This window comes from Prinia subflava, chromosome 11, assembly GCF_021018805.1.
Source record: "Prinia subflava isolate CZ2003 ecotype Zambia chromosome 11, Cam_Psub_1.2, whole genome shotgun sequence".
Lineage (NCBI taxonomy): Eukaryota > Metazoa > Chordata > Aves > Passeriformes > Cisticolidae > Prinia > Prinia subflava.
In genome coordinates this window covers 5,897,276-5,923,154 of record NC_086257.1, presented here as the reverse complement: position 1 = coordinate 5,923,154, position 25,879 = coordinate 5,897,276, and the positions used below count along the sequence as shown (strand labels likewise).

The window sequence follows — 25,879 nt, the reverse complement described above, 5'->3', positions numbered from 1 at the left end:
GTTCTCAGCAGCTCCTGATGAGGGAAACCGACCCGTCAAAGGCACTGGCACACAGGTGCTGCAGGTGACCAGAAGCATTTCAGCCCCAGGGTGGAGGCTGGTGTTATCCTGGGATAACATCGCTGCTCCAGAGGAAGGGCATGTCCTCTGCTCCGCAGCCTCCTGCTGCACGGGAATTGCCCTTTCCCAAGTGATCCCCAGAGTGGGTGACACCATGCACGAGGCACAGGAGGAGGGAGGCTAGCCCAGGCAGGGCATCGTGTCCAGAGCTGTCCTGGGGGTGACAGAGCAGCCGCCGGCACAGCCAGGGCTGCTGTGTCACACAGAATGCTCGTGTGGAAGGACTGCTTCACCTCTGAGCCAAGCTGCATTGCTCTCGGCTGTGGCACACGAGTAATGGGGGAAAACTGCCCCAGTTTGCTGAGTGACTCCTTCTCCAGTCCTGGAGAAAAGTCCTCCCTGGAACCAGGCACTTGGGTTGGCTTGTAACTCCTGATGGGTTTCCTGGCCTCAATTTTGCTCCTTTACCCAATGGTGGACAGGTGTAGACAAAGGGCAAAATAAAATGTATTTAGACAAAAGAGTCATGCAGTCTTCTCAGACACAAACTCCTCCAGAAACAGGAAAATTATCTAATTCCACCATGTAAAGAAGGGATGGGGAAAAAACAAAGATCAAGCCCATTTGCTTTTTTTCTGTAATCTCATATGACACCATATAATGTCATTAGATAATCAAAGCAGTTTCATTACATTAAAATCAGAAGTTAAACATTCACAGTCCCTGAGAAGGGAATACAGACCAACCTATTTCCCACACCAGACTGGAAGATACATTCACTAGACATGTGAAATGGGAGACTTTGTCCCAAAGCATCAAGTCTGGAGCTAATTTGGCTCCCTTTCACTCGGCTCTGCCCTTTGCTAGAGACCTGCCACCTCCCTGCCTGCCTGCAAGCAGTGTCCCTACCTGCACAGCTCTTGTGCCATGCCCTTCCCAGCCTTCTCTGATCGTGTGAAAACCTGGTCAGTGCCAGGCCGTGTTTCAAGCTGGTCAATTAAAGCCTGATGAGCCCCAAGATCTTGTAGCTGTAGTCAAGCAAGATGCGGGGAGTGATGGCAACACATTTCCACACTGAGGAGATGCCAGAAGATGTTTCTGCTTGGACAAAGCCAGGTGGGGGTAAATGGCAAAAGAGGATGGAGTCTGGATGCAGAAAGCCAGTCATGAGCCAACACCACAGAGCAGATTAGTCAGGCTGGTGTATTTGTGGCTTTCCTGGCATTTATTAGAGCCTCCTCTGCAGCAGGGAGAAGAGACAGTACCAGGGGATAGCAAGGGACTGCCCCTTGCTCTCTGCCCATTCCTGCTCTCTCCACTCATTTGACTTTACCTCTGAAAGCTGCTGCACCCCTGTGCCATCTGTCCCTCAGCAGCAGGAAGGGAGCAGGTTCCAGTTGGCTGGCTGCAGAAGAGCCAGGAAATTGAGGGGAGGTGGCTGCACAGGAAAGAACTGAACAAACTGGGACATAGATTGAAGACAGGATTTGACAGATCCGGCAGGTCATGATTTGCATTGTGGGCTGTAAATGCTGTTCCCTGCCTTCCCCAGAGGCAGACTGGGAGAGGAGTACTGCTGTGATGACCTGCAGGCAGTGCAAGATGAGATGGGCCTTTACACAGCAGTGTGTGCAGACAGTAGGTGAGGCTGGGGCTGAGAGAGAAGGATGGATAAAGGCAGTGGGGACCTGCAGCAAGTGAGATCAATTATCAGGCAAAATTATTTCCTGCAAAGGTCTTGGAAGGCCCAGGACTTTGTTTATGGCCCTGTAGCACTTTGGGGTTTATTGGAAGAGGCAGTGCAATTGAAGCACCGGTTTCATGAGATCAGCCTCCATCAGAGGAATCACAGCTTGGGGCTCTGCTGGCTGCAGTAGGACATCCACTCCTTGAGTGGGGGGTTCCCCACAGCCACCAGCTTTTTCAGAAAGGCACTGGGCCGTAGTCCAGGCACATCAGGGTGGGCCTCAGAGTATTTCTGCAGCTTAGCCAGCACACGGGGGAGCCCCACGGTGGAGGCGTAGAACATCGGGCCTCCCCTGTGCTTTGGCCACCCGTAGCCATTGATGTAAATGACATCCAGGTGCTCTGGGCCTGATGCTATTCCCTCAGCCAGGATGGCAAACCCCTCGTTGATGAGGGAAAACAAACAGCGCTCCAGGATTTCCTCCTGGTCTATGAAGCGGCTCTTGATGCCGTGGGTGTCCCTGTACTGGGACAGGAAGCTGTGCAGCCACGGGTCTGGCGTGGCTGTCCTGCCGCCGGGCCTCTCGTAGCGGTACCAGCCCTGGCCGGTTTTCTGGCCGAAGCGGCCGTGCTCACACAGCACGTCCGGCAGGGGGCTGTAGCGCTGGCCGTGCCGCTGCCGGGCCGGCGTGCCCGCGGGGACGGACGGCCCCGTCAGGCCCTGCCCCTTCCGAGACCTCCAGCCCACATCCAGCCCCGCCAGGTCAGACATGCGGAAAGGGCCTATCTTGAACCCGAAATCTTCGAGGACCTGATCTACTGCTTCTGGTCTGCTCCCTTCCTCTAGAAGGAAAACTGCTTGTTGTACGTAGGGAAACATCATGCGGTTCCCAACAAACCCGAAGCAATTCCCTACCACCACTCCAACCTTTTTCAGGGTTTTGGCCAGCTGCATGGCAGTGGCGATGGCGCTGGGGGACGTGTGGCGGCCGTAGATGATTTCCAGCAGCCTCATCACGTGCGCAGGGGAGAAGAAGTGGGTGCCAATGACCTGCTGCGGGCGGCTGGTGGCAGAAGCTATTTCGTCGATGTTCAGGGCTGACGTGTTTGTACACAGCAAGGCTTCTGGCTTGCAGGTCTGTGACAGCTTGTGGAATATCTCCTTCTTTAGCTCCATGTTCTCAAACACAGCCTCGATGACTAGGTCTACATCACGCAACAGATCAAAGTCCAGGGTGAACTGGAGACGTGCAGGGTTATGGAAATCCAGGGCCTGGGCACCCCCCTCCGTTTTCATGGCCTCACGTTCCAAAAGGAGCATCACAGCTTTTCTTCCCTTGTTCAGATACTCCAGATCCTGCTCCAGGGCTACCACAGGTATGTTGGCCTTAACCAGAGAAGTCACAATGCCTTGGCCCATTGTTCCCAGCCCTAGGGATAAAAGCAAGATAGAATCAAATACTATGAATAGCAAATTAATCTCTTGACAGTAGCATTTCCTTTGTATCTCCAGGGTAAAAAGTGGAGGCCTCTGGAAAACAAACAGAGCACACATAGAAAACAGATATTGAAGACTGGGAAAAAAAAGGAGGGTGCATATTATCTTTGAGTGAGCCTAAATGTTTGAAAAGAGCACAAAGGCAAGTCAGTACCCCCACAAGCTTACAAAATGCCAAGGGAATACCCAGTTGCACAGAGTATGTGATTCATGTCTTATCTCTGCAAAGTTTTATACCCATGGAAACCAGGATCATTGAGGAGTGAGAACCTGGGGATCAAAGAGAGAAGCTCTGAGTTCCAGCTGCAACCCTGTTACCACCTTCTGCAGGCAGGTTCAAAGCAAGTTTCCATCCTGAAGGTGTCAGTGCCTCACTGTTCCTGTGAGATGGTGTGTTATGGGCATTGAGCAGATACAACCCCCCAGAGCTTTTGACACCAGCAAAGTTCAAAGAGTTGGTTTTTCCCTTGTCCTTCCAAGCTTCCTCTTTGTCTCCCTCCTTTTCTCCCTCTGCACTTCATTGCATGATTTTGAAACAAGAAAGAATTTGGCTGCTATTTCTGTAAAGACTTGGGTGCTGATCTGCTCTAAACTTTCTCTAATGTCTCGTGTCTCTTAATGCCTGGTCAAAAGGGATGGAACTAATGCAACATCCCTAATCTAAATTTCAACATCTTCTCCTTTTAAATCACACTACCACATCAGTAGCCTTTTCCCTGCTGTTCACTTTCTGTCAGGTGTCTCTGCCCACCAGGAACTCTTCATGTCCTCCAACACAGGCCATTCCTAACTTCTGAAGATCCTCAAAGTCAGTCTTCTTTGTCCAACCACACAGTTAAAGCTCTTGCCCAGAATTCCTGTAACTGAGAGTTCATTCACACTGTAATTTTTTTCCCCCAAGATCTGTAAATATTCTACCCCCAGCTCACACCCCCAGGAATACCAGTGTAGAGATTACTGGCTTGATCCCTTGCATCAGCTCTGTCCTCTGTGACATTAAATGAAGCTGCACTTTCCCGTGACACACAACCCACACCACTGATCCTGCTCTCCCACAGTGGAGACTTTTCCAAATAAATTAATACTAACTAGGGAGGGAAGGTCAGCACAATTTTACCAGCTTTGAAAGTGCGAAGCCTCTGAATGGGAGGATTATTAATATCCTAAATAAAGCAGCAACCAGACAAAGTATAGGTTCATTATAATTCTGTAAAAATGATTTTTTTAATCTCAGATTTACAAATGAAAGTCAGCTAAACAAATAAACAGAAACAAGGGGATTAAAATTTTGTCTAAATCAGCTTTGTAAAGAAGAGCTGAAATGATGTCATGATTTAAACAAGTTCCAGCAACCAAGGTCAGACAAGGTAGGATGTTTTTCCTGCATGCCACACACTCCTGGCTTAGTTCTACCCACCTTCAGCTTGTATGCACACAAGACATTTCAAACACTCCCTGCTTAGCCACCAGAAGATAGTTTTTACTGGCATCACTAGCTGACAGCCTGCTTACAAAACATCATTACGCTCCCAAGCAAGTGCTGAAGTTCCTTTCTAGGAAATTAGATTTGCTACTTCATAATCAAGTTCTGCTGCAAACTAATCTGAAAATAAATCTAGAATAACATGAATCAACTCTTAGTAATCCAGTGTCTATGGCTTGCTGGCTGAAAAAACCTGAACATGAGTAGCTCCTCCCACTGTGCTCCCTCTCCAGAGCCTTTGGTGCCAGAGCAGGTACAGTTAGGGACAGATTTTCCCTGGCTTTGGCAAGCCACACGAGGTGCTGTCTTTCAGCAGTGCAGAGGAGCAACTCACTCCCCCAACCCAGCCCCATCTGTCAGGATCTCTTTAGACATCAAGCCAAATTGTTTGCAGTTCTCCATGGCTCCCTCTTGAAGTCTCCTCCCCACTGTGGAGGCCTGGGGTTTCTCTCTAGAATTTCCAAGTTCTCCTCACATCCTGGCTCTTGTGCACTCCTGATCCTCCCAGCTTCATTCTCCTGACTGAAGTCTTAGTTGTTCTCTTGCCATGTGAACACACTGCCTTCTCCTAAATGGAAACCTCCTTTGTGAGCAGATGTTCCCCAAGCTTCTTTCCCGGGGAAGCTCTGCAGTGCTGCCAGGGATTCCTCTGGCTGCTTTCATCATGAGTACTCCATGTAGGTTTTAGCCATCCCATGAGAGACAGGCACACATGCTTGTAGTACTACACTTTCTAGGCCACGGGATCCAGGCTTATGGATAAGATATGAGCTTGCCAAGCTTGTTTCTGACCTAGAAAAGCTGTCTCTCAACTTCCTACAGAACTCTGCAATGGCCTGTATGAAATGATGTTTAATGAAGCTGGCAGAGAGAGTAATGAAAGCCCCAAGGGGTTTGCTACATTAGAGCTTGCACAGCATGATTCCCCTGGAAATACTTTCTAAAACTGGGCTATAAAACTGAGGAGATCTTTGGCTATCTAGCAGTGAAAGAGGCATTTCTCAGGACTCCTCTTTTGCAATTCAGAGAGCCAAGTGATCTTGCGGAAGAATATGTTAGAGCAGAAAAAAGTGGCAGGTGATCATTAGGCCTTACATGTGTAGAAGGCTGTGGAAGAAAGAGGAAGGGAGATGTCTCATGCTCAGCTCAGGTCACACAGACTGAAACGTGGTGAGGAACTGCTCCAGAATTTCTCCTGTATGGTCCATTTTCTTACTCAATAGTGGCCTCCCTTCCCCCAAACCAGGAAAACCCCTATGTTCTCATCTTCCCTGCAGGGGACTATTTTCATGTCCAAGGCACCTCTTTCAAAAAAACCTGAAATCTGCTTCAGGAGCAAGAACATTGCCCAGTCGTTCTGCTCCTGGTCTTTTATCGTGAAATGAAGCTTTGACATGTAATTAAAACTACACTTGTACATATGTAATTTCAGGCCAAATATGGGTATGAAAAATCCATTTGCTGGGCAAGCTGAGTGCATAATGATGGTTAATTATTGATCTGTCATGCGAGGTAGTTAGAATACGAAAAATCATGCAAAATTAATTGTAGGACTTTAAAATACATTTCAAAACAAAAGAACTTGAAATATGTACAAGGCAGATCATGTACAGTCACACACCACAGAAATACTGATCAGTGGAAAATACTCCGAAGTATAATGAATATCTGGATGTTAAAATGCTTGGCAATTGAAATAATCCCTTATAGATTGGTAAAAATATGCAAGGACTGTTCCAGTTTTCCTGATAAAAACAACAATAAGCAATTGGCAGTGATGGGCTGCTGCAGGCTGCGGCTGCTGCTTTCTCTGTTTCAGGGTATTAGTTTCAAGCAGAAATAATGTGACACTCCAGGCAATCAGGGAGCTGTGGGGAGATGCAGTTGCAAGGGACAGAGAAAAAAGAATCTTCTTTCTGGGTGCTGAGGAACCAGAGAAAGTGAAAAGAGGTGGGAGCCAAGAGTTCAGAACAACAAAAGCAAAGGAAACAAAAAGCCAACATGAAAACGTCAACATGATCTTCTCAGTTGCTTCCCACTGTGCAGCAATAAGAGATAGAAGCAGCAGCACCATGCAGCACGGGTTTAGTGTGTGAAACAGCACAGCACTGTCTGTGGGAAAGTGGGGTCTGCATGATTTCTGAGGAGCCTAAAGTGAGGCAGCATCTTTCTCTGACTGCCCTCCTCTCTGCAGCAAAAATAAGGAGACCCTGGGTCACCTAGGTAGACTCAATACTTGCATGGGTGAACAGCACTATTTGAAAGGGTGTCAGTCCCTCAAAAATCATCCCTAGGATTTTGATTTCTGGTGCTGCAGGGATGTACTTCAGATCAAAAACATGAATTGTACTGGCTGGAGAATGACTTTTTGTTACAGTAGCCTGAAAGAAAAAATACAATTGTGTTGGCATATTCTCTGCCTGTCTGTAATGGACTTCCAATTTTACTTATATCAAAAGGCGAAATAGGAGGGAAACCTTCCAGAGGAAAGAAAAAAGCACAAGATGCAGAAAGAAGTGATAGAAAGCAGTGACACTTTGGTGTGGGATTCAGGGTTAAAAAGAGGTGATCAAGAACCTCCAAGATAAGATATGTCACATGAAATGAAGTATGACATGAACAAGAGCATAAGCAAAGCAAGCTCTGCTGGTGGGATCCAGGGGCTGTGTAATGGGAGCAGTGATTCAGCAGGGGCTGCAGTCTGGGGGAGGGTCAAGGCCCTGAGTGCACTGATGGGATTTAATGTCCCTGACCAGCCATACCCGGAGCCTCCACCCACCTGCACTGCCTCTGAGCCCCATTTAAGCTCAGACTTGGGCTTGTCCCCCTTTCTTAAGCTTCCTTGGAGGAGTTCTGGTGGTTTACTGTGGCTATGGCCACCGCTGATCCAGACCTCAGCCTGCAGACTGGCTTCCCACCTTTACCTTGCACCTGCATCATCCTGGGAACTTTGCTTGATCCCCTGTGCTTCCAGTAGGTCCTGGCCACGATCTCTGGCCTGCCCTGCCTGCCCTGCCCAGGTACTGTAAATGTTGGTGCAGCAGGAGGTTGTGCTGCCATCCAGAGGCAGAAATGGGTGGGCAGGATCTTTGGGAATGGAGAAGTGTCAAGTCCTGCTAAGCTCCCCAGAAAAAGGTCTGGGAGTGCTGGTGGCCACCAGGCTGACTCTGAACAGCAATATGACCTTGTGGCAGAGAAGATCAATGGTATGTGGAGCTATGTCAGCAGGGTCTTGCTAGAAGCTTAAAGGAGGTGATCCCACCTCTCTACACGGCACTGGTGAGACCCTGTCTGGAGTGCTGGGTCCACCTCTGGGCTCCTCAGTACAAGAGTGATAGGAGTGAGTTCAGTGAAGGGCAAGTAAGATGATTAAGGGACTGGAGAATGTCTCATGAGGAAGGGCTGAGCGAGCTGTGACTTCAGCCCAGAGAAGGCCTGGGGGATCTCACCCATGTGTGTATAAACACCTGAGAGAAAGGTACCTGGTAAAGGAGATGGAGCCAGACTCAAGTGGCCCCTGGTGATAAAACCAGAGGTCATGGGCACAAGCTGAAACATGGGAGTTCCACCTGAACAAAAGTAAACCATTCTTTTTATTGTGGGGGTGACTGAGCACTGGCACTGTTTGCCCAGAGAAGCTGTGGAGTCTTCATCCTTGGAGATGTTCAAGAGCTGCCTGGACATGGTCCTGAGCAAGTGGCTCAAGGTGACCCCATGTGAATAGAGGTGTTGGACAAGGTGGCATTCAGAGATGCCTTCTTGCCTCAAAGATTCTGTGGTTCTGCCCCCTGTTATTGCCACTGGCTCCCTATCCCTGGGCTGCAGCTGCTCCCTGCCAGTAGATAATTAATTGGATGTGTAGAACATGGCAGATATCAAGGTTGCCTGTTACCCTGGGCATATTAAGCAGAAGTAAGGCAGAAACATCTTTGTACCTGGTCTTGATGTAATTACTCCTGGAATGCTGTTCCCACTTCAGCCATGCACATTTTATGAAGTGTTGAAAAATTTGGGAAATTTCAGAGTAAATCAAATGATCAGAGTGTGACATATTGTGCTTTGCAGCAGAAGTATCAAAGCACTTAGTTTATTTGTTCTGCAGAAGGAGGAGTTCACTTGAGCATTGTCTAATCAACTATGAAACCACTGAAATCTGGGGGTGAGGCTGGGCAATTTCACACCATAATTCAGAAATCTGTCCAGAGATGAGTGGCAAACACTTAATCCAGTGGAAGAGACATGCAGCCCAGACAGTTCTGCTTGGAAATAAAGATTATATTCCCACTAGAAACTTTCAAATAGAGGTTGCATTTGTCCTCAGAATTCCCTCTAGCTCAGTTACAGCCCCAAAATAGGCAGCTCAGCTCCAACAGCCCTTCTGGCTAAACTGTCACTGTGATTAGGTCTTTGCAAGTGTGTTGTTCTGGCATGATTTAGCAGCACAGAGCAGAGAATGTCCTTCCTGGTCACCTGATCATTCCCCCAAACTCCAACACGAGCCCTCCTGTCAAAGGACACACTGCAGCACTGACCTGTCTGGGACTGACAAAAGTGTGTGTCCAAACTTCTGTGCTCTTCAAGTCACAGAATAGATCTGGAAATAATTACTGTCTCTTTACCTGAATGCTTTAACAGCCACAGATCCTTCTCACAGGGTTTGTGGAATGATGTTTAAAAATCCATTTCTATTAAAAATATGGCATGGCAGCTAATGAAGAGAACTTCCAAAAAGATCTCTATGGCCTAAAATATGTTGTCAGACAGCTCAAGAGCCCTAAGAAGCACCAGAAAAAGAGCAGTGTTGATCTGGTGAGATTTCCTTGAAACAGAATTGATGTTTTCCAAGTGTTCCATTACTTGTCTAACCATTTTTGAGTGCTACTATCAACATCTAGAGCTGAAAGATATTTTTTTTTTAATCTCAGCAGTGCATTGAAGGTTTTATTTAAATTGCTCTTATAAAAAATTAATGAAGGCATTATCTTGCTGGGCTACAAAATGGCAGGAGTGGATCCCAGTGAGATGAAATCTTCTTAAAATACAGCTGTCAAAACATTTTTGTATTAATATATCCCTGAGTGACTCTGTGCACATGCACTTGCAGTACAGAAATAGACCAGGAGGAGGAGAATTTCCTACAGACCTGCTTCTAGAACGAAGCAAAGCCAGGTGAAAAGGGAGCAGCACACTGCTTATGGTCCACACAAGAAGCTGTCTCTGAAGTGAGAGAAAGCTATTCTTCCAAAGGAAGAGGCGATGTCAGGTGCTAATCTAGCGGCATGCGAGTTGCCAGCTGAATTTGGAGCTTCCCAAAGCAATGACAACTTCCCCAATGGGTGTGGAGTGTCTGTGGGTGCGATGGGTGTGAGTGGCTGCTGGGCACTCCCAGCTCAGCCGCGGGCTGTGCCCGGTCCCCAGCGCTCCCCGTGCTTACCGATGACGCCCGCCCTGCGCACGGGCTGCGGGGCAGCGCTGCTCCAGGAGGCCCCGCTGGGAGTTGCCCACTTGTGCACGGCTCTCTCCGCGAAGAACGCGTACTGCAGCGCCCGCGCCTGCCCCGAGCTCAGCAGCACCTGGAACAGCTCCCGCTCCCGCCGCACGCCCGCGGCGAAGGGGCTCTCGGTGGCGGCTCGCACGGCCTGGAAGCACAGCTCCGGAGCCAGGAACCCCCGCGCCTGCCTCTTCACCTTCGCCTCAGCTTCCCGCAGAAACGCTTCCATGTTGGGCAGTTTGGGAACTGGCTTAAGGCTCAGCCTGCGGGGTCCCAGAGGCTGACCTGGGGGGAGAGAAATGGAGTTACAGAACACAGCATCCACATCTCTTCAGATGTAGTCTTTCCAGACTTCCAGACCCTTTCCCATGGGCTGGGAAGGCAGTCTGCCTCTTCTTCTCCAGCCCCCACTGAGTTAAGTCTTGCATGGCACAGTGAGCTGGGTCTAGAACTAAAGCTTCTGACATTTCTCCTTATTTCTGCTTGCTCTGACAATTATGATTTTTCAAGTCCCTTCTCAGACTTCAAACAAAGTAAGACTTTATTTTCAGAGAAGTAATTCTCTCCTTCCTTTTCTCACCTTCAGAGTGCCCTGATTTTCCTGTTCTCTCCCTCTACAGTCCCAGCTGCCACATTCATGTGGATCTTTCTATAGGCTTCAGTAATGAAGCTTTCCTCCAGTATTGTTTAGTATTCAGGACTCAGTTGACACTAGCCAGAGGCATTCCAGCCACAGGCCTGACCCACACATTGACAAGAGAGTGGAAAACACACCCTGACTTCTTCCCTGACTGAAGGAGACCCTCAAGTCACTTTAGGTCTAACCAAAAGGAGATCTCACTCAGTATGAGTTGGGCAGCAAATGAATAACAAGCGAGAGTTCATGTTTGTGTCAGCAAGGGATGAATCAAGCAGCCACACAAATATGTGAAGTTCATTACAGACAGAGGTTGCTATGGTGATACCTAGAAAGGATTTTAATTGAGAGAACTTAGCTACACTTCAGATGCCAAAATTCTCTGCCTTCTCCGTAAGTACAGACCTGGCCATACTCAGGAGTTCCTCTGTTCTTAAGGGCAGCTTGCTCAGTAAAGAGCAGGGAGGAACAGGATCAGCAATCCGGGATGTATCCCCTTGATACTGCACCCTTCTCACAAAGCCCCTGCTCTCCTCACAGCCATACTCAGGTCATTAACTGTAGCATGGCACTGCATGGATTGCTAGTGCTGCTCCCAGAAGCAGCCAGGACTGCCACCAAAGTCGGGTGGTGGGCTGAGGAGCTCATGCTGAAGCTCTCTGGGGACAGTGTCTCATTGCTCTGGCCTCTTCAATGAGCTCTGCCCTGGGGGCAGCAAATTGCATCTGGCTCCCCTTTCTCCTCCTGTTGTCCGAGCTAGGGAGGTGCCAATGCACCGGCAGAAGACTCAGGAAATCCTGCAGGAGATGCTGAAGAGCAGGAATAAAGACAGCACTGCAGGCACAGTTGCCTGAGGAACATGTCCTGACTCTAGTTCTTCCTCCAAGACTGAGCAATGCTTAGGAGAAACAGAAATACAAGTTTCCAGGATGAGTTATTATACTCTTGTAATAAAGGTCTTCAGAGCTCAAGTTTTTTAATTAAGCCTCTTAGTGAGCACAAAAAGATGAACACTCACTGTGTAAGTAGCTTCCCTTGTAGTCAGGGTTCATTAAAATGTTTTCACATTGACAGTGGATATAATTTGTATCAGCCAGTGTTACAGGATTTAGTCAGGATAATGTTCCTTTATTTTGGAATCATTTTTTTCTCTAAGTTTTTAACCCAGAAATGCTCTTTATCTGCAGTTCTTTATTTAGGACTTAAATAGTGGGTTATATTCCATCACAAGAGGAAAGCTCAGGCTTGTCCCAGAAAGCTGATCTGATGGCTGGAAGATTGGGCAGATCAAGGAACCCTGTATGACATCCAGTGGAAAGGGCTGGTAAAAAAGGAATACCATTAGGAGCCTTTAAGCTTGGTCTTCAGACAGCAAATAGTACTGCACGCACAAATACTGATGGGGGACAGGAGACAGTTCCTCAGACTAAAACACAAATAACTCAGGGTCCTGTAATAAAACTCCTATTTTAGCTGCAAACTAAATAGGTTTTCTACACCACCTCTGCAGTACCATAGCTTCTGCAATGCTAATGGGAATACAGGACATGTTTATGATCAGGAAATAATTATCAGAATCCAGTCTCTGAAGAAGAGACCAGTGTGGGGCACCTGCAGCTTGATTTCTGAAAGCAAAGCAGCATTAAAATGATGAACAGTGTCAGACATCAGTGCTGCAGGAAAAGCATCTCCACACACAGGAGCTAACACAGACTCCTGCTTTGTTTACCAGGTTTGTAGTCCAGGTGGCACAAAGGGCAGATCAAGTCTGTAAAATTTCTATCAGTAAATGCACCACATATCCATACAGTATCAAATATTATGTTATTTAAAGAAAGAAATATCATCCCAGAGTTGTAGACCCTTGGGATGCTATGGGATGGCCTGTGCAAGAGACAGGGCCAGCCTAATGTTCTTCCTCATGCAGGGAACTGCTTGTGAATTTTTGAGGAGTGAATCTGAGCCTGGCCCCTGCCCCTCAGGCTGCCAGAGACAAGTCCAGGCTGTGTCAGACATTTCACACAGGACACTTGGCTAGGCCTCTCTCTAAGGAAGGTGTCAGCCAGGACCTTGAGCCCTGGAGAGAGATTAAAATCTCTTGATATTGTGCATCTTGGCAGAGATGACTCACAGAAAGGCCTTGTAACTCTAAAGGAAAGCCTTTCCTCCAGCCTCCATTCCAAGGATGCAATTCCCCACCAGCAGCATCTGTTCCGCCCCTGGCTTTGATGAGCCCCAGAAGGAACAACTGCTTCCTCTGCAGCAGCTCCCGAGAGCTTGCAGGCAGAAACTCATCATTTTCCACACAGATCAATACCTGGGGGACTTGAGCTACTCCAAATTGCTCTGGTTTTTCTTGGCTCTGTGGTGCACGGCATCGGTACTGCTCTGCTCTGAGGTCAATTAGCAGATGGGGTCAGAAAAACAAGGGGTGTATATGGAGAGTTTCAAAGGCTGCTGTGTGGGGGCCAGGAGCCAAATTCTCCTCCAGCTGAGGGAGACCAAAGCAGGCCAACAAGAAGTGGGCAGGATGAGCTGCAAACTGCTGCCTGCCACCAGCAGTTCCAGCCATTTGTCAATTTTGTGATGCCATCAGCTGGGAAAAGCCTGAAATGCAGCTTTGGATTACTGCAGTGATCATCAAGCACATTTAATGAAAGGACATTGTCCTTGTCCCCAAGGATTTAGTTCCTGTCTATTCCTTTTAAAAAATGCCTTCAGAAGTGAAGATGTTTTCTTTAGCCTGGAGAAGCCAGTTTGCCTAGAGAGGTCAGGGAATTATTCTCACTTTCTATCTGCAATATATAAATACTGGCTTTCAATGAAAAAAATCTAACTTTGAATCAGTAATTGCTTCTGTGTATTCCTACACCCACTTACTGTGTCACAGCATCTTTTGAAGGTGCTCTTCATTAGGAGAAGTCCATAAAAATGTATGGATGAGGCTGCTCTCCCACCATGCCATAAAAGCAGCTCTGTCAGCCGTGTATCACACCAGTAATCAAGGACCCCTGATACAGTAAGGCAGTCATTTGAGACTGATCTCTTGCCATGAGATACTGCAGCTCCAGTGCTGAGAAAGCTTTAGAAGAAAATGATTTCTGAATTGATTCTCAGAGAGTTATCTTGCAGTACAGCCTGCCCAGGAATAGAAATTCCAGTGGTGACAAAACTAGTTATTTAGCCAGACTGCTCTATAAGAAGTCTGCAGTTGTAGCTTCATGTCTAAAAAAAAATCTCATCAGAAACAAAATACTGCATGCCACACAAAGACAGTGGAATTTTGTGATGGCATTTTTTTTTGGTTTTATTAAGATTATCTGAAAAACATTCATGGAAAACAGAACTCCACGTGAACAAACTCCAGACTATAGAAGACTCTCATCTCTTCTGCAGCACTGTTAGTGCTTAATGGAGAAAAATGAAAGTGCTGCCTTGCCTTTGTGTGACAGGAAAATTGCTAACTTTAGGCAAAGGCCAAAGCAAGGAATGGCTCAAAAGAAACATACAGACCCTGGTACATCAATCTTTCAAATTATTAGATAACCTGAGGGTAAATGGTGCATCAAAACTTGTCATGGTCTTCTGCAGGGTCTAATGAGAAATTTTTCAAGCAGGAAAGAAATAGATTAGCTGGCTCACCAGTATTTTCACTATAAAAACATGTACTGTAAATGCCAGAAAAGCTGTTGGAAAGAGTCTGAAAGCGTTTTTAAAGTCCTGTGGGAGTTGATATATAATGTGATGTGAAACACCATCAATGGCATTACTCATTTGTGCTGGGATAACTCAAACCAGCAATAAACAGATTGAAAATCTAATGATGAGTAAGACTGGGACAGGCTACCTGCTGGACATTCAGCCAGGATCCTTGTATGCTAAAAATGTAGCTACAATTTCCAAAGAAAATGAAGTTTGACAATTTCCAAAGAAGATGAAGAACAGGATTTTGCCAGTATTTGATTGTAGATATAAGCTCCAGAAAGTAAGTGACCCCGAGAAACAGTGTAGTCAATGCTTCTTTCCTGAGGCCCTCCCCTAAGGCCAAGCTGGCTTTCACAACTGTCAGTCACTGCACCATGTCTGTCATGAAAGAAACAAGCATGCAAATATCTAAACTTCACCCGACTGCACAGAGCATTTGTTGAAATCCAGAATGTTTTCTGGTTTGCCAGTTCCAGCAATGTATCCATTACTCATTTCATGACACACTGCTGCTGCTGCCATCAGTACTGGCATAGATCTTGTGCAAAGCATCATTCAGAGCCCAGAGGGTACATCACAGGGAGCACTGTTAGTTGGGTTAATTTGCCTGGAAGAGTGGTAATATTTCACTGCTCTCTCATCAGATGGAGAAACAGAATTCTCATTCAAAACAGACAAACCCAGCGAACCAAAGTACCTTTGTTTTTCTTAGAAGCAGCAGTGAAGTACATCACCCATCTCTTGCTAAAGAAGTACATTTGGACTGATGACACACAGGAAAGAGAGGACTGCTTATGTCATTGATTCTGCACTAGAAAATGAAGCCCTACCATACTGTGGGATGAACACAGTGAGAAGGACAGGCACCTGCTGTAGAAAAATCAGCCAAAGAACACCTTGGCAGCTCTCTGGTGCATCTCAAGGTGTGGGCAAGTATACAAGACACTGATATTGAAGAACAGTCCACTCTTTGAAGTACCTTAAAATATGGTACACTGTCACCTAGGCTGCCTCAGCTTCTAGCACAGAAAAGGGGCCTTGTCTGTAGTGAAGAGAGCTGGAGAAGCAAACCCAATACCCCAGCTTGGAACAGCATTGCCTGTAAAGGCCCTGCGATCAAAGCAGAAAGGGTTTTTTGCTTTCCTGCATTCATCTCAATGTGACAGAGCCCCAGATGAAATCCAGTGGCCAAGTTCCAATGGTACAAGGAGGTCAGTGGTGGAAAAATGCCCTCTTTTCTCTCAAGACAATGCTCCTCTGGCTGCACAAGGAATCTTCCTCTTCCTAAGTTAACTCCAGTGAATTTGATTGTTATTTCTAAGACAGGAAAAAAAAAAACAACCTCTCCCCATCCCTCCCATCTGCACAGGCCATGTTTTTTACATGGCACCCAAAGGATTAGGGACAGAGTCACTTACAGACCATGGATCATTAAACTGAGCAGAGGATGTGCCAGCCCCTCCACCACAGGGAGGAAGTTATTTTTGCTCAGCCATTATGGATGGTGCAACCAGAATGCATGCAATGCCAGCTGGGATCCAGAACTATACATGGATAGAGCACTTACTCCCCAAAACCTGCAGGGTGCAGCATCCCAGAGGAGCATGTGAGTTTGGAAATACTATTAAAAAGCAGGAGGACTCAATATGTATCTGTTCTCTGAATGTCACTTGAATTTCTGCAGCTTTCCAACATTTGATTTTTCTCACTTCAGACAACAGGAAGCAAATTCTGCAATTAATTCTATCTTATATGAATGCCAAAACTCAAGAATGGAGCATATAAATTGGAATAAACTTGTGGGCTTTGTTCTGACTCTTTTCAGCCCTGGAACATCATCAATTATTTCCTAGCACTGCTATAATTTGTTCCTCACCAATCACTTTGTTTGCCAAACGGATTGCTGCCTCAATGGTGTTTTCTTCCACAATTTCATCAACCAAGCCCAGCTTCAGTGCTTCAGTTGCTGGAATGTGTTTTCCTGCCATAAAAAGAGAAATAAGGTGACTACAGTGGAGCCTGATGACAATTTTGTTCTTTTCCATCTGAGCAAATACCTTGTGCAGCTGGTAATTAGCCCCTCATGAGTGGAAGTAGAATGACAACCCAAGCAGCTACACAGGTAAAAGATTCCTGGTTTTGACCAAGCTGGTATGACTCAATGCCACATTCTTCTATCAGACACAGCATTTACCTGTAGTGATCATATCCAGAGCAGCTGGTACTCCAATCAGTCTGGGGAGTCGCTGGGTGCCTTCAGCACCTGGAAGTAACCCTATGGTGACCTCTGGAAAACCCAGCCGAGCCTAAAAGGAAGTAAAATTAAACAAAAATCTGATTAGATAGAGTGGTAATTGCAAACTGAGCAAAGCAAAGGAAAGCCAAGCAGATGTGAGTCACATTGCTCCTCTAGGAAGCCTCAGAATTTCTACATAGAAACTTCATCTTTGCTTTTTGCTACATAAAATATTTAAGAAAAAAGCCTACTTCACCATTTCAAGGATTTTTATGTAAATGCACAAGGAAAGCATGACGTTTCAGAGGATTTCTGTGCTAGTAGGGCACTGATGGAGAGCTGTAGGGCCAGCAGCATTCCCTAGACTGACACGTGTCGATAATACTTTCAAGAAGTTGTTACCAACTCTTGGAGGGCACACTGGCTTAGCTTTCATCTCCCTGCTCGTATTCTTGCAAGTTTAGCAAAGTGTAGGAAGGAACCTTAAAACCACCTTGTTTCACTCCCTGCCATGGGCAGACAGTTTCCACTACACCAGATTGTTCAGAGCACCATCTAACCTGGCTTTGAACACCACTGAACCCTTCCCCAATCTTCCTTCAAATGTCTCGTGGTTCATTTGACATCTGGTACAGTCACAGCAGATAAGCCAGGGGGAGCAGGAAGTGTGTGGAGGTCTGTTCTTAAAAAATTGTATCTTGATTTTGTGGCCTTTAAAAAATTGTTTCCATATTTTCTGTTGCGCTTTTAAGAGATTTTGAGTTACTTTAACACCACTACTTATAGTTCCAGTAGCCATGGCACTTCATGATGTGGTTTAGTGGGCATGGTTGTAATTGGTCAAAGGTTGGACTTAGTGATCTTGGAGGTCTTTTCCAACCTTGATTCCAGCCAATAATTCTGTGATTCCACAGCCCTCACCTTAGGTGGCACAGAGCATGATGTGGAGTATCTGTGTGCTGTTACAGCAACCCACACTGCCACAGAGAAAGTGACTCACTGCAGAACTGAGGGGATGGCTCTGTCAGCGAGGAGTCTGCACAGGGAGACAGGTACTGTTCAAGGAGGTTCAGCATTCCTGAACCTTGAAGGAGGGAATTGAAGAAAAAAACCCAGCTCATTCCTGAAGGCTCTTCAAGCTGTCTTTTTGTTGAAGAGCTCCCTCGGGACCCAGAGCTCATGAGGAATCTAACCATAAACGCTCCATGCTAGCTGAGTTTCAACTACCTATAGAAACTAGGCCATGAGCAGAAAAGTGCAAAATTCACAGGGCGGGGGAAAAAAATAAATAAGAGAAAGTCACGCTGCATGAGTCAGTAAGATACAGCTGTCTGCATCAGAATATAGATAATGAGACCTAGGGCAAATTAACATTTGGTTACTGAAGTTTCTACGCAGCCATCTTATGCTATTAGTTACTTTATATTTAGAAATGACTTGAAATTAGTTAGTTAGTAAGATTTAGGAAAGACGTCAAGGGTGGTGGTGTAGGTGAAGGATGTCTGAGCACACAGATTTGTATCCTACAGCTATAAAGCCACTCTCCTCTGGGCAGAGGGTAGCAGGAAAGGCGCCCTGTCCCTCTGCTCGTGCCATCTGTACCTGGCTCCCGCAGGGTGCGTTACCTTCACGTGTGCGATGCGGTAGTGACAGCCCAGCACCACCTCCAGGCCCCCTCCCAAAGCCACGCCCTCGATGGCCGCCACCACCGGCTTCTCGCTGCTCTCGATGAGAGACACGATGGGGCCCAGGGCACCTATGTCTCTCTTCGGAGAGGAAAATCCATGGATGTCAGCTCCTGAGGGAGCACCAAGAGATTAGCAGGAATTAGTAGGCGAGGCAGTGACTGGATCATTCCTTCCCTCTGTGCTACTGGATGCCCAAGTCCTTGCAGAGCATGCTGCTGGCAGGAGAATGTTTAACAGGAATCGACCCTTTTTGGGACCACCTTCAAAGAACCCTGCATCCTTGATCCTGTTCACAGAGCTATGAGGAAGGCTGAGTACAAAAATACAAGCCACTATAAGGATCACGCAGTCACTGCAGAAATTTGCAAACATTCTTGGTGTAATATGGAAGCCAGAATAGTTTAGTGCAAGTTGCTGCTAATGAGCAATGTGGAACTCCACAAAAATTCCCCAGCTTTTCAGGCTTCTTCAGCTGGAGGTCTGTTATTCACCCCTGCCCTGCCCCAGGTACATTCCATACACTAGACCAGTAAATGGTCCAGAGATGTTACACAAGCAAAGCTACGGAGACTGAGGAAACAGCAGGATGTTGTGGAGTTGAGCAGCTGTCCCTCGTTTCAGTATGAACACACCAGCTTACTTCTGGCCTGTTCCAAGGTCCAGCTTGTCACGTGCCCCATGTCAATTGTGGCACAGCAAAACAGACAAAGCACCCTGTCTTGTGGCCATCTCCAGCCAAGTCAGGACTTTGATCAGCAGTGTTACGAGGCAGAGAAGCTTCAGATATGATGGGTATTTCATCTTTTGCTCAGCTTGCATTTGATGTCTTACCTGCACTGAATTTCCCATTTTCACCACAAATCATAACAGCTTTCACTGAGGGATCTTCATCTGCCTTCTTCAGCCCATCCTCTAAAGCCTGGAGAACTGCCAGGCTGAAATAAAAGGGAGATTCAGTGAGTAGACATCAACTATGTCCCCCTTCCAAGAGGTCTGCGTCATGAACACAGTGAAAATGAGCACCACCAGAGGCTGTCCCCATGCCTGGCTGCTGCCACAGCCTCTCCAGGCGAGTCTTGTCCTCATTTCCCTGTTACTCCAAGGACAAGCACCCAAACCCAGCAGGCTGACTGCCAACCTGCCAGTCACCGCCTGGAGACTCATCTTCAGGCTATGACACTGCTGTTTCCACAACAAGCAGCACAGGGAAATGTGCTTTTGAAGATGTCTTTATGAATTAAACATTCAGATTTTCAAGAAAACAGTTTAGCATAATTTAGAAGTAATTAATGCTAAACCACTGACAATCTAAGAACTTTTTGAAAGGAGCTCTAGGGATAAAAATGTTATCTTTCAAACACCTGACACAGGCTCTGCTGATGTTAATACTGCTTTCACCTTGTGAAGATCTGCACATAGGTCCAGACTTAAAGTGATGTGGGATCCTGTCAAAGGGAATTTGGGCATGAAACACTACCCAGAACATGTCTTGACTCATCTGAACAGGTAGCTCTGCAGACACCAGCAGTAAATGTGGCCAGCAAAGAACTAACGAAGAACTTCAAAATTGCTCTGTGGAAGCATAAATAGTGTTTTTTCAAATCAGATATTTAAAAAGTATCACCCAACTGTATGTCCACTTTGCATCTGCCTCTTTAAAGCTAATTAACGTGTTTGTATGGATGGACTTGGAGAACCTAGTCTGTTTTAGAAGGCGGTAACAATAACAATAGTAGGTAAAAATAGAAGCATTAAGACTTTATTAATAGAAATAATAATACAAACTTTATGTATATATAATTTTGATACTAAAATGTACTGATATATACAAATATTAATATAGTGAGAGACTATTCTGTGTGCATGTGTAGAGATGCCTCTGATACAGGAAATCTGAGCCCCAAACAGCTGGAGGCTGGAGGAATATCCAAAGAGTATCATCCCCACTTGCCCAGTCCTTTATAAAACCAGCTTTCCTTCCTAGACCTTCTCCAAACCCTGAGCCCAGCTCCACACATGAGCTTGGTGCTGAGGAAAAGGAAGCAGAGCTCTGCTGATGCCCAGTGGAGAGGAGCAGTGTTAATTACACAGAACTAATAAAAAGGTCTGAGGCGTATTCATCTTGTGCATGTTGCTCTATGTGTTAGAGGGCATTTCATCTAAAAAGGAAGCTTGTCATGAAGTAGATGAGAAATATATCATTGTACTCTTGTGTACAGAACAGAGCAGCGCTTGCAGGATTCACAGGGGAATCCACAGTCTGTGAAGGGAAACCTGGGAGCAAGGAGCTCCCTGTAATTCAGCTGTGTGAAGGAATGCCAGCCAGCCTCTGCATATTCCTCCTTCAAAATCAAAAATTAAAGACAAACCATTGGCAAAGTCTAACAATCAGGGCTGTTGGCTGAGGAGGGCTGTCTAGGAGGGTCTCCAGGACCATCTGCTGCTTGTATAAGGCTGTGCTGCACAGAAGGGTCAGGAGGAGCCCTCAGACCTGACAACCAGAGATGGGGGAAATGTTGTTTTTGGAGAGAGAACAGCCAGTTATGCACCAATTGCCCAATCCAGACATCAAAGACAACTCTGAAGTCTGATGTTAGTACTGAAGGCTGAAACTTAAAATGAGAATAATTTGGCCATGTAAAAGTAGAACTGTGAGGAGAGTTAATAAAGGTCCCTCCGCTGCATGTAGGTCCACATAGTAGAATACAAAAACTTTTCCAAATTTTATACACTAAATGTGTTTTATATGTTTAAAAATTGTGATTTATCTCCCTCCCCTTGGCATATCTGTGGTTGCTGCTATTTGAGGAGCACCCACAGGCTGCACCCAATGCTTGCTGCTCTTTGAGTTCTGTTTGTGCATCAGTGAAGAGCCAGGCCACAGCAATACCAAAATCACCCAGGGGCTGCGAGATTGCAGGGAAAGCCATTAGGAAATGTCATTACACTCTACAAACCATGGTGCAAAGAGGCAGAAAAAATATGCTCCATGATCCAAACAAATGTGAAGTTACTAATTTGCAACTATTGTATAGACAAATGGCACAATTCTGTCAGGAATAGACAAGAAGCAATCAGTATTTCTGTGTCTGTTCCAGCCACGTGACCAGCAGATGCAAAATGCCCATTCAGGAGGGTTGTCTGCAGCAATGGAAAGGTTCAGGTTCCATGGAGGAAATCAGTTAAAAGCCCTCAGCACTTACAACAACATACTACTACCAAAATAAAAACTAGTCATCAAGGCTGCCACAAAAATCACAGTTTGATCCCTGCCTTTATTAACCCAACAGAACTGCTTATGGCAGTGAATAATTCAACTTGGTACTTGCATAAATATCTGTTCTATTTCCATATAACTTTTTCCCAATGGGAATTTTTGTGGGATAGAAAGGAAGAAAAACCAGACTTTTTGCAGTTTCTTGTTTTCCTAAGATGGAATGACAAGTTTGTCTTGGATATGTCACAGTCCAACACACAGACTGCACCGCTTTGTCATTCACATGCTATAACTGGCACTAAAAATTGTAATTTTCAATGAAAGCATCATAGTAAAATATACGACAGTAGAATTATAAAGATACTCAGGAGAATCCCAGCTTCAAACTGCTAGAGCGTTGAAGAAACAAAAAGTCACTGTAATTTTAAAAAGTATTTCATTACCGTTACACTGCCATTCATTTAGCAGTACCAATACAAAAATTCCCTCCATGCTTTCCAAGGCTGCATCCCATGCCATGCAGTCATTTCCATCATGGGTATTATTTTGACTGCAAGAAAAGTGATTCTGCCAAGGTGATTCAGTGCTCCAGGTTTCAGGAACTTGAAACAGGTGCTGGTAAAGAGTAGGTACACACCAGAGCAAAGAATATTCTTGGAGGTTACCATACCAGGTTGCTTTTATTTTATGGAACTCATTGCAGTGACTGTGATGTGCTGGATTTGTAATAGGGTTTTACTATTTATCTTAATTATTTCACATTTTAGCTGGAGACTCTGAATGTGAATTTCTTTCTTTTTAAAAAAAAAGTTAATATAAGGGATTCCTGAAAATTTACTTAGTCGCATTTAAAGAAGTGAAACTCAAAACAAACAGTGGAAAATGTTTTTTATGGAAAACATGCAGGTCTGGTCCTTTCCCTTTGTATTTTTCTCAGCTTCCAATATACTTTAAAAACCTGAAAATCCCAAACCTGACCCACAACAATCCACGCTCTCCCATTGTCACAGGCTCCTTTTCCTTTGGATAGCTTCCTGCAGTGCTTTTCTTTGAACAGGCTGCTGGGTATTACATAATCCCCCACTTGAATTTGAGGACTTCAGGAGTTACCTGCTCTGCTCTCCCTTGCTTCAGTGTCACATCCAACTGTGTAGTAGCAACTGTCACACATTGTTGTGTGACAAGTTGCTAATACAGCTTGAACAGTCCTGCACATAAATTAAGGCCAGAACCAGAATGGAATCTTTTGGGTGGAATTCTAGAATAGTTGTTTTAGGGTGCAGATGCTTATTTATCCCAGAATATCTCTGTATCTCGTCCTGATGAGGTGCTGATCCATGGGTAATCACCTTCTCCCCTCATTGCTACCTGTCTGAAACTCTCATCTCCTTTGCACTTTCTGATTTTATGGTGATCAGGGTCAAAAGGACAATCCTGGCAGCCAGGGAGAGCCTTTCCCAATCAAACCTGTTATGCTGTCACATTTCATAGAATCCCACACATAAGCTCCCCTAATACATGGCCTCCCCTACCCTCTCTGGAGCTTTTCTGTCCTTGTCAGCTCAAATGCTGAAACACTCCTTAAAGTCCTTCTAATTTCCAGTGTCAGCAGCCTGCCTCTGCTGGGAAGGGATAGTCAGTCCTTCCTTTTGCAAGCCTTGTCTTTCTATTCCCCAAAACTTCCAGTTCTTTGCTTATCTAAATCACTTCTCTCAATGCCATGATCATGTAAATGCAGATCTCTGAATACTAAACTTCTGCAAACCAGGAAAAAACCCTCCAAACAAATGAAATTTGGCACATGCCACCTCTGCTGGTGGAGAGAGCGATTAGCTTAAAGGGGAGTGTGTGTGGAAACCAAATTTGCTGCCAGACTCTCAGGTCAGCACACATTTCTCAGGAAAGCACTGCCCTGCAGGTACGCAGCAGAGGATGGTGTCAGACAGGAGAAAGCAAATTCCTGCCCACCAGTGGCTTCTAAAGTGCTAATGGCCAGTGTGATGGCCCAGGAGGGGAGAAATGGATAATGGGGAGAGGTAGGGGAGGCTGGAGCACAGCAGCAAAAACTTACCGGTCTTAAAAAGCATTTGTACCTGCTGTGAAATGAATTTTTCAGGATTTTAGGACACAGCTCCTGTCTGTAACTTTCACTGCCTGCTATCAAGTGTGCAGTCAAACATTTCCAACAGCACTAACAAACCCGCTCCTTGTGGTCCAGAACAGAATTGTGCAGAAGCAGGAAGGGCACCCAGGGATCAGAGTGTGCTTTACCTTTCCCAGCTGCAGTCAGATCTCAGCTAACACCTGCCCGATGGCAAGGGTGTGAGAATCATGGATCTCTTTTAAAACAGGTATTACCCTGGCATGCCACCAAAGACCACAGACATGTCTCAAGTAGTACTTTAATGGATCTGAAGTCTTCCAGGGTCTTCCCTCTTCCCTGTGGGGCTGAGGGCCAGGACCACAACCACACTATCTGTCACCCTTGGTGTATCAGAACTGCACCTTGCTGTGAGGACACTGCAGGGACAGAAGGAAAAGGCAGTAAAGGCAGAGATCTGTCCTGAAGAAGTTACTGTGCTGCTGCTGTTCAAAGGCAGAGGTGACTTTGGGTTTTCTCCAGGAATTCTCAAAAGAGAGAAGTTAAGGTTCCTTATGCATGTATCTATTACTGTTGACAGTTGGACTCAGTGATTTAAAAGGTCTTTTCAACCTCAGTGGTTCTATGATTCTTTAAGTCTGTATTTCATATTTTTCATGGTAAGGATTGAAAGTTTATAGTGAGCACAGCCTGGAAGTTTTCTTAGACTCGTCTTGGGCACAGGAGGTCCAAAGGATGTCTTACACCATACAGTTCTGGGAGTCCTTCATGTCCAGTTCATCTAAACTCATCAAGTCACTCCAGGTTTCTCATGGTAATTACCTGAGCATGTGAAAGTATTCTTACTGCACTTCTAAACAAGTAGCAACAGAAGAGTGAGCACTGCCAGCTACAATGTAGCTTTGCTACAGAAGAGCATCAGGTTTAATCTCCTTTTCATGCTCTGCCATGTCTCTATGAGCTTCTTTTTAACAAACTTTCTCATTTATAAGTCAAGCACAGCTGCTCTGGGGTTTTTTTGGCTTGTGAACATAGACTGAATAGACACCATGGTCACTGTTACTGAACAACTACAGCTGCTTAGAAAGGGTTTATGTGCTGCTCAGAACTAAAGGAACTAAACCCCACAACTAATGTAAAACCAAAAGCATGTAAGTCCCTTTAGAGACACACGAAACACTAAAATTTCAGAGGCTCCTACAGCTTGGTGTTTGACTTTGTTTTTCACTAGCTCGTGTTTGAGATTGCACTGGGCCTTTCTTCATCAGTATTTAGAGGTCAATTCCTTAATTATTTTAAAAGGCCAAATGAAGCCCTGGCTGGGTTTAATCCTGGTGCCAGCTCCACTTGCTGAACCGTGCCTGATATCCACAGAGCCCTTTGCCCTCCCCCTTGTGCACACTTGGATAGCACAGGGGTTTGCCAGGCAAGCACTGAGCAGTGTGTGGGGCAGGCCATCAGATCAGGAGATCTGAGGATTGACCAAACAGAGCTGAAGGCACTCCAGGCCGAGCTCACGCTGCTGTGCTTTGTGTTGCTGAAGCAGTGTCTCGATGTTTAAAGACTGAGCAGTGATGAGAAATAGGCAAAGTTTTTAAACAACCTCCAGGGGAGATGACAGAAAGTACAGTTTGCTGAGCCTGGCACCTCTCCTGTGAAATCCCCCAACAAGAAATTATAAGAAAGAGCGAAAGTTATGGCAAAGTTCAGCGTGTTTGCGAAGCGAGATCCAAGCTACCTCCGAAGGAGCCCCGCGGGCCTCTGCGAGTACCGAGCGGTGCAGCAGTCCCGGGTGAGGCTCTCCGGGGCCGCTCCCCCGCCGGGACCAGGCGGAGCCTCCCTCGGGCACGGAGGGAGGGAATGAGGCGGAAGGGAAGGAGATCGGGGAATCCCCCACTCGCTCACAAGGAGCCCCGCAGCCCCGGCCCGGCGTTCCCCGCGGGCTGCCGGCGGTACCTGAGCACGTTGACGGGCGGGTTGCGGAGGCGGATGACGGCCACGGCCGAGGCCCTGGCGTAGCGCTCCATGCCGAGCGCTCCGCTGTGTCCCCGTGTCCCAGTGTCCGCCCCCGCCGGCC

At 46.2% G+C, this 25,879-nt stretch overlaps 1 protein-coding gene across 1 annotated transcript; it reads right to left on the bottom strand.

Moving 5' to 3' along the window:
- Positions 1-551: 551 nt before the first annotated feature.
- On the bottom strand, positions 552-25,879 carry EHHADH (enoyl-CoA hydratase and 3-hydroxyacyl CoA dehydrogenase). Its single transcript, XM_063407800.1, has 7 exons — positions 25,759-25,879; positions 19,316-19,419; positions 18,422-18,594; positions 16,755-16,866; positions 16,437-16,541; positions 10,162-10,503; positions 552-3,177 (listed from the first exon to the last, which is right to left on the bottom strand). The coding sequence occupies exons 1-7, from the start codon at positions 25,827-25,829 to the stop codon at positions 1,907-1,909; spliced, it is 2,178 nt and encodes a 725-aa protein (XP_063263870.1). The 5' UTR covers positions 25,830-25,879; the 3' UTR covers positions 552-1,906.

Excerpts from the sequence above, each read along its gene's own strand:
- EHHADH (XM_063407800.1), bottom strand. The coding sequence starts at position 25,829 with ATGGAGCGCTACGCCAGGGCCTCGGCCGTGGCCGTCATCCGCCTCCGC. Across the intron at positions 18,595-19,315 it reads AAATGGGAAATTCAGTGCAG|GAGCTGACATCCATGGATTT; the intron begins GTAAGACATCAA and ends GTGCTCCCTCAG. Across the intron at positions 10,504-16,436 it reads TTTGGCAAACAAAGTGATTG|GTCAGCCTCTGGGACCCCGC; the intron begins GTGAGGAACAAA and ends CTCTCCCCCCAG.